This window comes from Dryas octopetala, chromosome 1 (genome assembly GCF_963921425.1).
Source record: "Dryas octopetala chromosome 1, drDryOcto1.1, whole genome shotgun sequence".
NCBI classification, from domain to species: Eukaryota; Viridiplantae; Streptophyta; class Magnoliopsida; order Rosales; family Rosaceae; genus Dryas; species Dryas octopetala.
Genome location: NC_141366.1, coordinates 14,218,015 through 14,231,243, shown reverse-complemented (window position 1 = coordinate 14,231,243; position 13,229 = coordinate 14,218,015). Strand labels below are relative to the sequence as shown.

Genomic DNA, 13,229 nt, shown 5'->3' with positions numbered 1-13,229 from the left:
GTTGGGTGGGGCTGTTTTTGACAAGTGATAGAACAATTCAGTTAAAAGATGATATGTGTCCAAAAAATAAAAAAGTACTTTTTAGCATTACCTTACACAAAATGACATGAGTTCTCAAGTAAGAAGGGTGGATAGAATAATGGGCTAGAGTTAGTTTAAGTCGACGATTCGATTCAATTCAATGTAACAAAAAATGACTTTATGTGAAGGATTTGGAGGCTTTTGATCTTTATTGGTTGTAGTTTTCTTTTGCCTTTTGCATTGTTACGATAGGCTGAAAGTCGACACATTTTTGTTCGGCCGGAGTCTCATTCTCGGTTACCAACTATATGCTTGTTTTCTTGCCCTATCAGTATATGCCAAAGCCTGCAATTTTGCACCATTGCCCAAACATAAAGCCAACTGCATATTTTAGATTTTAGAAGCTAACCCTTTGTAAAAGCAACCCAATTAAGTATTTTTCTTTTTTCATACTACAGTTATCTGCAGTCCAAAGAACATAACATTAATAAAATAAACTCAGATAAAAAAAAAAGGAAAATTAATAAAATAAAATGATCTCATTCTTTCATTGTTTTTCTCTCATGTCATTGTCCAAGGTGGGACCACCGAATATTGCCCCGTATGAGATCTCTCTATTTAGGACACATGTGACCAGAAGTGAGTCTCTAGTGTTCCTATCATGTTGACTCTGTCAATAGTGTCATTTTCTCCTAGTGTATTATTAGCATTATTTTATATCCAAATAGGCACATAACCGAACTGAACTTTTTTTTTTTTTTTTTTGGTTTCAACTTATAAATCTAGCCCAATTTGATTGCAAAAAATAAAAAATAATTATTTAAAAAATTAACAAGTCTGAATGATGGATTTAGAGGTGGTGTTTTTCTGCTACATGATTGGCTAAGTGACGTGATAGGGTATCTGAATTATCTTGATCCCATCATGTAATAACTAAAGGTTATATATGAAAGGACTTTGGTTTTTGTCGTAGTGAAAACTGAAAAGGGGTTGAAGGGGAGGGAATCCCACTTGGGTACAAGGAGCAATTCTATGGCTCTTCCAATGGATTACCCCATCAACTGCAAATGGGTTGAAAGTTAAATTTAGCGAAAAACTAGAATCAGTTTTAAACTTTTTTTTTTTTTGGGCTAAACCTTTTTCTCATTATATAGCCAGATATGTGCTTTTGGAGTTGTGCAACAAATGCAAAAGGAGGAGGAATATCTCTTATATCCAAAGTCCAAACTGATAGCCTTGTAGCTGCTTCTAATAGATTAATAATTGAGGAGTTGCCCATCTCACTTGTTTCACTTTCTTACGAGGCCAACCACCACTTAGCCTTTTTCAAGGGCAATTCCTTTCCTCCCACTTTCTGCAATAATCTAAACAAAGTGCTTCTTGGCTTAACTTTTACAAGAAATGAGTTTGCTATTTGAGAAAGAACAAACAAATTTGAATAACTTTTCGTAGGGTGAAATTAAAAGAAAACTCATTCTGTAAATTCTCCAGTTCCATCTAAACTGGAAAAGAGCCTATGTTTTTGCAACTCAAAACCCTTTTACTCATCTCAAGGTTAAGTATTGCGCTTCAATACAAGTAGATATTTAAGCTCCAAAACTCTACTAGCCCTTATCCTGTACAGATCTCCGGGTTGAAGAAGATCTTTAGAATTTAGTTTGTATTCAAGGAATAACAACAATTATTTATTCTTTCAACAGCTATTAAAATAACACCATAGATTTTTCTTTAAGTCAAGATCCTTACATCTGTTTAATGATTTTCTTTAAACCAAGACCCTTACATCTGTTTAAAATAAATGAGACAAGGAATGAAAAAAAAAAAAAAAAGATGGAAAGAATCCAGGTCCAATAAACAAGAAAAGTTGCAAAGTTTAGGAACAAGAGTAGTTATGGGAATTCAACTAATAAGAAAATCAAAAAAGTAAAGAAGATATGAAAGGGTGTAGATGGATAAAACTGGAGTGCATGTGGAGAGAGAAAAAATGGAGAGAGAGAGAGAGAGAGAGAGAGAGAGAGAGAGAGAGAGAGAGAGAGAGAGAGAGAGAACATATAGGTGTGGCGGCAGCCTACACCTTGCAGACCAAAAAGAAGGGTGGAATGGAGTTTGGAACTACGAACTCATGATCTCCTACAAACCAAGGCTTTGATAACATGCTGGAGAACTAGTAAACCCCAAAAGACTTGATGGAGCTATCAAGGACTAAACCAACAATGTATACAAAGCTAAGAGAAACTATCTCTACCTATGCTGGGCCAAGTCTTCTGTTATTATATGGAAAATTTTGTCATGAAAGATGATTTCTTAAAGGAGCCACCTTTGATCACCAAACTAATTGATTGATATCAATAAGCATGCTAACAAAATGAGATTCTAAATTCCTGGGTTAGTGAACATGAATTACTAGTCGGTGTTAAAATGGTGCAATATTCTTATTGTCACTGCGGGATATTCTTGAAGAACAACCTATGGCTCATGTAAAACTGTCTTAGATGCACAGAATTCATATAAATCATATCCATCCAGAACTCCTATGGAGTAAAAAACATCATTCAGATTGAGTGCCCCCAAAAGAATGCTTGTTAATGAAAAATACAACGGTAAAGAGTCTAATGACAACATGCAAACACATAGTAGAAAAACAGGGTAGAGGATACTGTTAAAACACTCAGCACTTCCATAATGCAACAACTGCTAGTTCACAAGTACATAAAGGGAAAGGTACAATGTCAAAAATAAAGGAGAGTTTTAAGAGTATGGAAAAGAGTCCAACCAGAAATGTTGCCATACTTGAAACAAAACCAAAAGAACCAGAATCGCATGCTTCTCTTTTATTGCTGTCCTCCCTCCTTGCAAAATGCAGAATGCAGAAGTCAGCTACCTGTATAAGATATTTAAAGACATGTCAGAAGATGCTCAAGTTCATAAGTAAACAAAACCTAGAAACTGGTTGGTTCATGTAATGCCACATTATCAGAATGGTTGAATTACACGTTAAGATCACACACTTGGTACAGGTTAAGATAGGATTCTACTGGTTAAATCGTGCAATTTTGGAGTACTTACTATATAAACACACAATCGTTTAAAGCAGCAGATATAATAATCAGTGAACTTCAACTATTAGAGATAATTATAAATTGAAACCAATTATAATACTTACAAGGGAGGAGGCTTTCTCTGTATTTCAAAACCACATGTACATTCTGTTGGTTCAGATATTCATAATATAGTTGCTTCCAGGTTCTCTGGTCTGTATTAAAGATAAAATAATGGTCTGAAGTCACGAAAATATGTCATTGTTTCTTGCAGTTACGGAGTCAAGGCATTCTATAGTGTCCCAGGGAATATGATCACTACATTTCATCTCCCATTCAGACTCATTTTCATCCTTTAGAATCCATATCTCCACAATTTCATCATCATCATAAACAGCAACTAATGATAGGAAACCTTCAAGATCAATTAAGAAGGAGTGTAAAGTGACTTCATCAGGGAGGCTGATAACTTTAAAATTGTCCTCCATATCCACTGAGAGAATGGATTCAGGGATGTGACGATCTTCTTCTGAAGAAATAAACCAGTAAACTTGCCCATTAACAAACACATGACGTGCATCCATAGGACAATGATGAACACAACCTATGCCTCTCCAGGTTCCAGTGCTTGATGAAAATATCTCACACTCAGGGCGGACTACTAGAGATTCAGATTTGGAATGGAAAAACCGAAATACTCTATACTCACTGATTCCCGGGCCAAAGGAAACCCCAATGCCTAGTTCCTGTTTCAATGGGCTACATTTTGGAAGTAACCGTACTTCACAAGTAGCAGGATTGCATATCCGGATTTCTAAGTCTGTCTCTTCCACTAGAGCCTTATATGAGATAGGTACCCAGGGATAATTGGTGAAAAATATCAACCCATTATAGGAACAAATCATACTAACAGATGATAGATTTTCAAAACCAGGAATGGTGATTGTTTCAATGGTTTCGCCATCAGCATCAATCAAATACATGCTTCTTTTAACATGTATATAAGGATAAAGTATATAGACTGCTTTTTCTCCTGATCGGCTTAGATGCAATTTAGTGAGACTTTGACTGCGAATCAATCTATGCCAACGTTTTGAAACAGCCTTGAGACATAAGAGGCACTTAGCAGGAAGCCTTGAAAGAATATCAGCAAGCACATCTTCCACAGATTCCACATCATACCAACTAACATTTTTCCTCCGGAGAAGCTTACTAAGAGAATTATCCCTTTTCATCTTACTTCTTTTGCTTCAAATTGGACAGACTGCAATATTAAGAGGTCAAAGTTTTGTTTCAGATTGTTATCATGGAGGAGCAAATATCAATAACAACATCGAGAGCATAGAAAATCAGAGAAAATACTTCATCTTAAGTTCTTTATTTTTCAAACTTCTATATTGAATACAGTTGCAATATTTGGACAAAAAGATAAACTCTCTACACATGGACATGTTCCAGGTCATCTTAATTCTTAAGAATTTGACAGTAGATGTTTATACAGCTCACTGTCCAAATTTATTAACAGCAGATGATATTCAAATTTTGTATTTTACAGCAATATCAGTATTTGCAAACGACTACAAAATAATACCATATTCATCTCGGAAAAAACATTTCGATTCTCATTTACAATAATAAATTATCATTTTTAAGCCATATCAAATTGACCAAGCCACAGTACCATATAAAAATGCATCATGAAAGTTATTGTCCAAGCCATGCACATCAGTCTCTGAGTCAATCATGTAATCATTATGTTTGAGAAACTTGGACTTGGGCAAACGTATATTGATTAAAAAAACAACATAAAACTAGAAAAAATTGATCAACTACAAAAACTTGTAAAAGCAATTAGAAGGGAATAAGTAGAAATACTTCTAAAATCATGAACAAGGACACAAAACAGGAAACTGAGAGACATGGCCCGGGCTTGAACCCAGGATGTTCCCTTGGAAGTAAATTTACTACAGAGCTGTTCCCATGTCTTTTGTATTTAACCACACATCCAACAAGATACAATAGAGAAGATGGAAGCCATGAAGAACAACCAGAGACATTATCTACCTCATAATCCACATCCTAACGATACTGAACTATCTTCTGATCACAGAATTATCTACAGAAGCTTTGAATTGTCACCCTTCGGTTGATTGTCATGTAGAATCTGATTAAGCTATGGGATCACACTACCACTATTTGCCACATGCACACAACACACGCACACACGCTTGTTCGTACCACAAATGAATAGTCCATATGTTTAAGAAGACTGAAACAAAGGCTATCAGGCTTTGCCTGCACAAGTTTGAATCCTGCTAGCAACACATCACCCTCCCCCAATAGGTGGAATTCAAGGTCTCTTGTAGTTAAAGTACATATAGGTCAGGATAAATCAACAGATAATGGAAAGATATAAGATAGAGAAAAATGGTCAAAAGAAAACAAAGTAATCAAGAAGGCTGACAAAACAGAAAAAAAAAAAAAAAAAAAAAGGAAGAAGAGATTAAAAGAAAAAGATGTAACGATCCAACATGGAAATTTTATTAACCAATGCTCCCACAATTCCATTTGTGATCCAACTAGATCCAATTAAAATCATACAACAATTATGCTAACTAGGGAATTTTAAAGTAATTAGATAAAGATATGACTAATGGAACCAACAATCTTATAATTGTCAGCAAGACTGGCTAAAGGGAATTGCTCGGAGTTTGCAGTTTAAACGATTAGGAACTTAGATGGAGAATGAAGAGAAGAAAGAAGTGAAGAATCACCGGTCATATTCTTCGATGCACCCGAAGAAAGTAAGCAGCCCCCTATGTTCTAAGCGTAAGGGAGATCCAATACCTGTAACAGAGGAGTAAGAGATATGACAAGACGGATTCAACCTCTGAATCTACTTCCGCGGTAAAACTATCTGTGTCGGTGTGGGAGTGCTCAAGGAAAAAAAAAAAAGGAAAAAGCATAAAAACAAAAAAAAACAAAAAAGTCCAGATCTGTCTTAAATTGGGCCAAGAAGTCATTTGCCCTCATTCATGAGCTTGAAAAATTTACAACCCCCACAGGAAATGGGGATGAGCAATCAGGTTACCTTTTTCTTTTTCATACCAAGATCAAGGTCCGGAATATGCATTCTACCAAAACTGTGAGGGAGTATATTTGTCAGATGACACAATTTTGCAATCTCATACAATGAAATCCCTATGCATTTATCCCTCTTTCAAAATACAATCTTTTGTCGATTAATGGTTAAGTCTAATCCAGATATTCAAAAGATCTAACAAATCTTGAAAGGATTAGCAATTATATGATGTAGATACACAATAGGGATCTTACCGAGCACAATCAGCCCTACAGGTCACTCTTTGGAGGGAGACTGGAAAGTTCTTGAACAAGTGAGAAAGAAGCTTGAGGAAACTTAAAAAGCTCTTCGACTTTGTGAGAGCGATGTGAGTAATATAGCACTTCCCCTACTTCCAAAGCTTTCACATTCAAAAAGGGTTTCCCTGATCAGGTATAGAGAGAGGAAACTTCAGGAGCTAGTAACAAACAAAATAAAGGAATTCATGTTAACAGGTTTTTCGCAAAAGTTGCTTCATGCACCCACCAGCAAAGTTTCTCTTTTTTCGGAAAGTAGCTTCCCGCACCAACCAGCTAAATTTCTCTCAACATGGCAATTTAGTCTACATGCATTGCACCAAGTGTAGGTGTTGTAATGATTGCTATAATATTAATCATTTACCCCGCTCCCACAATGAGAAAATATATGAGGATTTTGCCATGACCTAGTTGTAATACTTACCAAGTAAATAAACTTGTTACCTTCTGTGAAAATAGTGACTAGTATATTCTGTAAAATGCTCTAAATATGATGAATTTATATTAGTGTGCAGAAATAAAGTTGTAATAGTAATTCATCCGAATACAACATAAACAAACGCAAGTTAGGTATACTGCCTAAATCATATTTACATCTCAAAATGGTTTTATTAATGACAAGGCCGAGAAAAGATCTGCCAGAGAAACGTTATACATGTATGTTGTGAGAATTCAAGAAGGAACAGTAGTAGTTCTGGCCATAATAGTTTCCTTCAATATAGTTCATTCCTAAATTTACTTTTGATTGAGACAATTCTAAAATCATTTGCTCCTAATTGTACACAGAGCTCCTAATGATCATTTATCACATAAGTTTCAATTTTTACCACATCTTCATATTCAGGATTCCCACATATCCAAATGAGATCACTTTTTCTATGTAAGCCATATATAATTAGCTTTCAGTGATGAACTACCATGATACATGCCTTTAGAAGCCATTGCAAGTCATTTTCCTTGATTTTTTTGACTTAACCAAGGAAAAAAATCAATAATTATTCCCACAAAAAAATTAATCTCTCTATCTCTCTCTCTCTCTCTCTCTCTCTCTCTCTCTCACAGAATAGATATATAGCTAAATATGTATATACATTATATCTCCATTTAATAGGATAATCTATACAAAACTGGATATAAATATTCAAACCAATTCACAGAGAAACATCCTTGTAGAGAAATAAAAGAAAGATGTCAAATCATGGTAGTAATGGGTATGTAACTATGTATTCCCCTGATGATTTATGAGCATTGACTAATCAAACATGGACCAATTCCTATTGGCCAAGGAAAAGAACAGATCAATTTTTCGCAATACTGTGAAACACAATTGATGTCATTAATGCTTCTTTTCCATATAAGATTGCTCAAAATAAATCAACTGTTCATGATAAGATAATGTTCTCTTAGCATGAGCTAAAGGAAGTTCTACTAGGGAGGCAGTGAATCGTGACAATAAAGAACCAAAGGGTTGAAATTTTTAAATCACCAATAGGCTAAGTAGCATTACAATGGGCATCTGTTAGGAGTAAGATTGATATTAATAGCTCATAACTCATGAAGCCATCAACTCATAAATACATAAAGCTACCATATCCCTCATTCAGCTGTAATTAGATGTTTCAACACTACCACGTGAAGCATTTCCACAATAAAGTGCATCCCCAATTTGTTAAACTGGATGATAGATTATAAAAAGAAAAGGACTTTGCATTTTTTTATTCTTTGTCAAGAGGGAAGTTCAAATACTTTAACTTTCAGCCCAAACTAACAAAATCCTTACCCTTACTTGACTTTAAATTCTCTTCCATTCCTCGGATATCTTTTCAAGGCAGAAACCTTATAATTACTATTTCAACTCAACCACAAAACTGTAATCCTTCTATTCTACTCAAAGGTACAAGGTTTGTGTTGCCTACATCTATGTTCATCAAAATTTAGAAGCAAAACACCTAAGTTAAAAAAAAAAAAAAGAAGCGGGCATGGTCGATCGTATTCGTATAAACTACACATTATCATTAAATGTCATAGCGTACAAAAATTCCTAAACTCCGTGGGTTCTTATTATTCTTTCTTTTCAATACAGTATTAGATGATCATCATTAGCAATACAAAACTAATATTAAAGCATTAGAAGGAATACCAAATTTAAGCATTCAATATAAATTGGGAAATCATACAATGCTTAGAACTTTCCTATTTCATAAAAGCAGACTGTTTCTGTAACGGAAAAAAGGTGAAAGAGGCATGCATTTGGGAAAAAGCATCAAATTGAATTTATACATCCAAAGAAAAAGTGAAAATTGTACCTCTCGGACTGTGTACAAAATTGCATGCAAAGCATCCAAGAGACTTGGGCCTGAAACTTCCCAATTTCCCAGAGGCAGAGAGAGGGTCTTGACCATTTTGATAGGCAGCACAAATTTAAAGTACTAGTATATGTAAGAGCTTTTATCAAAACTAGCAAAAATTTTCCCCTCTTTTCATAAATAGAAGTTTTTATAAAACTTTTTAAGGAAACCCAAAAACTGGGGTGCATAGGGCCTTCACACCAAACTGAAGGTCCACGCGCCAACTTACATGCCGTACTGTAGGCCCTAAGCACCCAATTTTTAGCTATTCTTGAAAAGTTCTATAAAAAATTGCTATTTTTGAAAATAGAGGTGAACTTTTGCTTGTAAACTATTTTTAAAGTGAATTTCACTAACCCAGCCAAAAAAAAAAAGAGTAAATTTCACTAAGTATGAAAACTTGGAACGCAAGGTCATGGTGGGTCAAAAGTCCATTGCAGAAACAGGATAGATGCTCAGTATTCTATTAATAGAGGAGTCCTAGATGGAGGTCAAATCTAGGCAAACCAAGATGAAGATAAACTCAACAAGTGAGATGTGGAGCTGCTCATCTCACTTGTTTCACTTTCATACAAGACCAGCCAACACTTGACTTTTTCTAAAGGACTGCTTCTTGATCACTTTTTTACATGAAATGGATTTCTGAATCGCTGAGGTTGCAAAATGGAATTACCAGTCGGTATGTTAAAATTGTGTATATTTAGTCCTTGTCGAATATTCTTGAAGAACAACCTATGGCTCTTGAAAAATTGTCTAGTGGAACCAATGAACAGTGACATGTAGAGCTCTTATACATCCAAATTCCTACGAGTAAAATATCATTCAGATTTTGACTGCCCCCAAAAGAATTGCTGCTTGCTAATGAAATATACTACATATAATAGTAAAGACAAACAAGCAAACACATGTCAAAAACACAGGGTAGAGGATAATGTAAACAGGCACCTAACATGAAGTCGAAAGAATATTGGAAAGCACATCTTCTGCAGATTCCAATACTGTACCGCTTGAGCAGATTTCCAAATGTAATCCATCTGCAATATGGAAACTGGGAGAGGTCAAACTTTTGTTTCATATCGTAATCGCGTAGGAACAAATATCAACATCCAGAGCATAGAGATATATACTGTAGTGTTGCAGTGCAGATTAAGTTCATTATTTTACAAAATTCTATTTTGAAAACAACAATTCCAATATCTGGACCAAAACAAGAACACTCTAAACATGGAGATGCTCCGGGGCATCTAAAATTGACAGTGGATATACACATAGCTCACTATACAAATTTAATAACAGACAGTGCTAATAAACTTTTGTTAATATTTAAAAACGAGTAGAATATTCCTGGCCCAACAAGAAAAAAAACGGGTTCAAATTTTCACTTACAATACTAAAATTACCATTTTTAAACCACACAAAATTATTTGCCCAGCACGCATATCATTCTCTAAGTTAATCACCTCATTATTATATTTGGGAACTTGGAATTCAGCACACATATTTTGATTCAATTAACAATATAAAACTAGAACTAACTGAAAGAATATAATAATTTGTAAAAGAAATTAAAAGGGAATTAAGTAGAACTACCTCTAAAATCATAAACAACGACATAAAACAGGCAACTGAGGGACATGGCCTGGGCTTGAACTCTGGCTGTGCCCATGGGGAGTAAATTTACCACAGAGCTGTCCCACAGTGACATACAGGCATTTGTATTTAACCAGATATTAAACCAGCATTAATAGATACAAGGAAAAGAGAAAATGGTCAATAACAAGCAGAAACATCATCAATCCACCAACCCACATACTGAACTATCTTCTTATCAAGAATTATCTTCAGCAGTTCTGTGTTCTCACTCAATGACATCAATAACATAAGTTATAATCACATAAAAAAAGGTCAAAAATTACATTGTAAACTTGAAAATTCCTGTCACGTATATATCATCCAAAAATAAATAAGAACATATGTAAGATTCTTAGTTTATTCAAAATTCTAAAAAAATGCAAGGAGATCTTCAATCCCAACAATCCCAAATAATGCAAAAAAGCCCACCTCTTCAATCCCGAAAATCCAGACACAGACACAAGATGAAAGAGCAATGTAAATGTATATAAAATAAACATACCAAATGCAAACAGAAACAGAACATATGCCAATAGAAAAAGCAATTTTATTCATTAACTAAAACATTATAGGATGAGCCATCCATCTTCCATTTCAAGAGTATAAAAGTACAGAATTAAAAAACTCAATAAAGCCAGCCACCGCTCACTGCTCACTGCTCAGACCAGGATGGCACCAAAAGCATCACTCAGAATTCAGAAACCACCACGGAGGCGAAGGACAAGGTGAAGGGTGGACTCCTTCTGAATGTTGTAATCTGCAAGAGTCCTCCCATCCTCCAGCTGCTTACCAGCAAAGATGAGCCTCTGCTGGTCTGGAGGAATGCCTTCCTTGTCCTGAATCTTGGCTTTCACATTATCAATGGTATCAGAACTCTCCACCTCCAGGGTTATGGTTTTCCCAGTCAAAGTTTTCACAAAGATCTGCATCCCACCACGCAGACGAAGCACCAAGTGCAGAGTTGACTCCTTTTGAATGTTATAGTCCGCAAGGGTTCTTCCATCCTCAAGCTGCTTACCAGCAAAGATCAACCTCTGCTGGTCCGGGGGAATACCCTCCTTGTCCTGAATTTTGGCCTTCACATTATCAATAGTGTCAGAGCTTTCCACTTCCAAAGTAATGGTTTTCCCAGTCAAAGTTTTCACAAATATTTGCATCCCACCACGGAGACGTAACACCAAGTGAAGAGTTGATTCCTTTTGGATGTTGTAATCAGCAAGGGTGCGGCCATCCTCAAGCTGCTTCCCAGCAAAGATGAGCCTCTGCTGGTCCGGAGGAATGCCCTCCTTGTCCTGGATCTTTGCCTTGACATTATCAATGGTATCTGAGCTTTCAACCTCCAAGGTGATTGTCTTCCCAGTAAGAGTCTTGACGAATATTTGCATACCACCACGGAGACGAAGCACCAGGTGAAGGGTAGACTCCTTTTGAATATTGTAGTCAGCAAGGGTGCGGCCATCCTCGAGCTGCTTCCCAGCAAAGATGAGCCTCTGCTGGTCTGGCGGAATACCCTCTTTGTCTTGGATCTTGGCCTTGACGTTATCAATTGTGTCAGAGCTCTCAACCTCCAGAGTGATGGTTTTCCCAGTGAGAGTCTTGACGAAGATTTGCATGCCACCACGGAGTCGGAGCACCAGGTGGAGAGTGGACTCCTTCTGGATGTTGTAGTCGGCAAGGGTGCGGCCGTCCTCAAGCTGCTTACCTGCAAAGATCAACCTCTGCTGGTCGGGGGGAATACCCTCCTTGTCCTGGATTTTGGCCTTCACATTATCAACAGTGTCGGAGCTTTCCACTTCCAAAGTAATGGTTTTTCCAGTCAAAGTTTTCACAAAGATTTGCATCCCACCACGCAGACGGAGCACTAGGTGAAGAGTGGACTCCTTTTGAATATTGTAATCGGCAAGTGTGCGGCCATCCTCTAGCTGCTTCCCAGCGAAAATGAGCCTCTGCTGGTCCGGGGGAATGCCCTCCTTGTCCTGGATCTTTGCCTTGACATTATCAATGGTATCGGAGCTCTCAACCTCCAAGGTGATTGTCTTCCCAGTAAGGGTCTTGATGAAGATTTGCATGCCACCACGGAGTCGGAGCACCAGGTGGAGGGTGGACTCCTTCTGGATGTTGTAGTCAGCGAGGGTTCGCCCATCCTCGAGCTGCTTGCCAGCAAAAATCAGCCTTTGCTGGTCTGGGGGAATGCCTTCCTTGTCTTGTATCTTGGCTTTGACATTGTCGATAGTGTCGGAACTTTCAACCTCGAGGGTGATGGTCTTTCCAGTAAGGGTTTTCACGAAGATCTGCATCTGTTCACGTAAAACAACCCTAAATCAATTTTCCACCCAATAAAATTCAGAATCTAAAACAGAACAAAATCTTGGTTTTCATCAACTCAGAAACATATAAATCCAAATTGGCTGTGGTGTTTCTTGGAATTCATACAAACAAAATCGAATCTTGAGAATTATTTGATTAAATCAGAGAAATTTAAACAACTGAATCAAAGATTTTCATCTAAACAATTTCATACAAATCATAGTCATTATATAATCAAACAAAACAAAATCTTGACAACACTGAGTTAACAATTTCATACAGAACTTAGTCATTCAATAATCATTCCCAATTAACAATAAATAAACACTTTGATCCGCAACTAAATAATCAAACAAATTAAAATTGACGTAAACTCGAAAGGGAATTGTAAAGTAAAAATTACGAACCTTGAGTGTTGAGTGTTTAGAGATATAGAGAAGTTTTGAAGAGCTTCGACGAATTGGTTGCCTCTGCTTTCTATCTGAATTCTGAACGATGAGGGGGT

At 36.5% G+C, this 13,229-nt stretch overlaps 1 protein-coding gene and 1 pseudogene across 2 annotated transcripts; both read right to left on the bottom strand.

Annotated features, from left to right (window-relative positions):
* Positions 1-2,614: 2,614 nt before the first annotated feature.
* Positions 2,615-4,600, bottom strand: LOC147298220 (F-box protein At5g49610-like; annotated as a pseudogene). Its single transcript, XR_015119911.1, has 2 exons — positions 3,185-4,600; positions 2,615-2,902 (listed from the first exon to the last, which is right to left on the bottom strand). The product of XR_015119911.1 is annotated as an F-box protein At5g49610-like (transcript).
* Positions 4,601-10,942: 6,342 nt separating this feature from the next.
* Positions 10,943-13,229, bottom strand: LOC147298219 (polyubiquitin). Its single transcript, XM_086238467.1, has 2 exons — positions 13,132-13,229; positions 10,943-12,714 (listed from the first exon to the last, which is right to left on the bottom strand). The coding sequence occupies exon 2, from the start codon at positions 12,712-12,714 to the stop codon at positions 11,113-11,115; it is 1,602 nt and encodes a 533-aa protein (XP_086094593.1). The 5' UTR covers positions 13,132-13,229; the 3' UTR covers positions 10,943-11,112.

Excerpts from the sequence above, each read along its gene's own strand:
- LOC147298219 (XM_086238467.1), bottom strand. The coding sequence starts at position 12,714 with ATGCAGATCTTCGTGAAAACCCTTACTGGAAAGACCATCACCCTCGAG.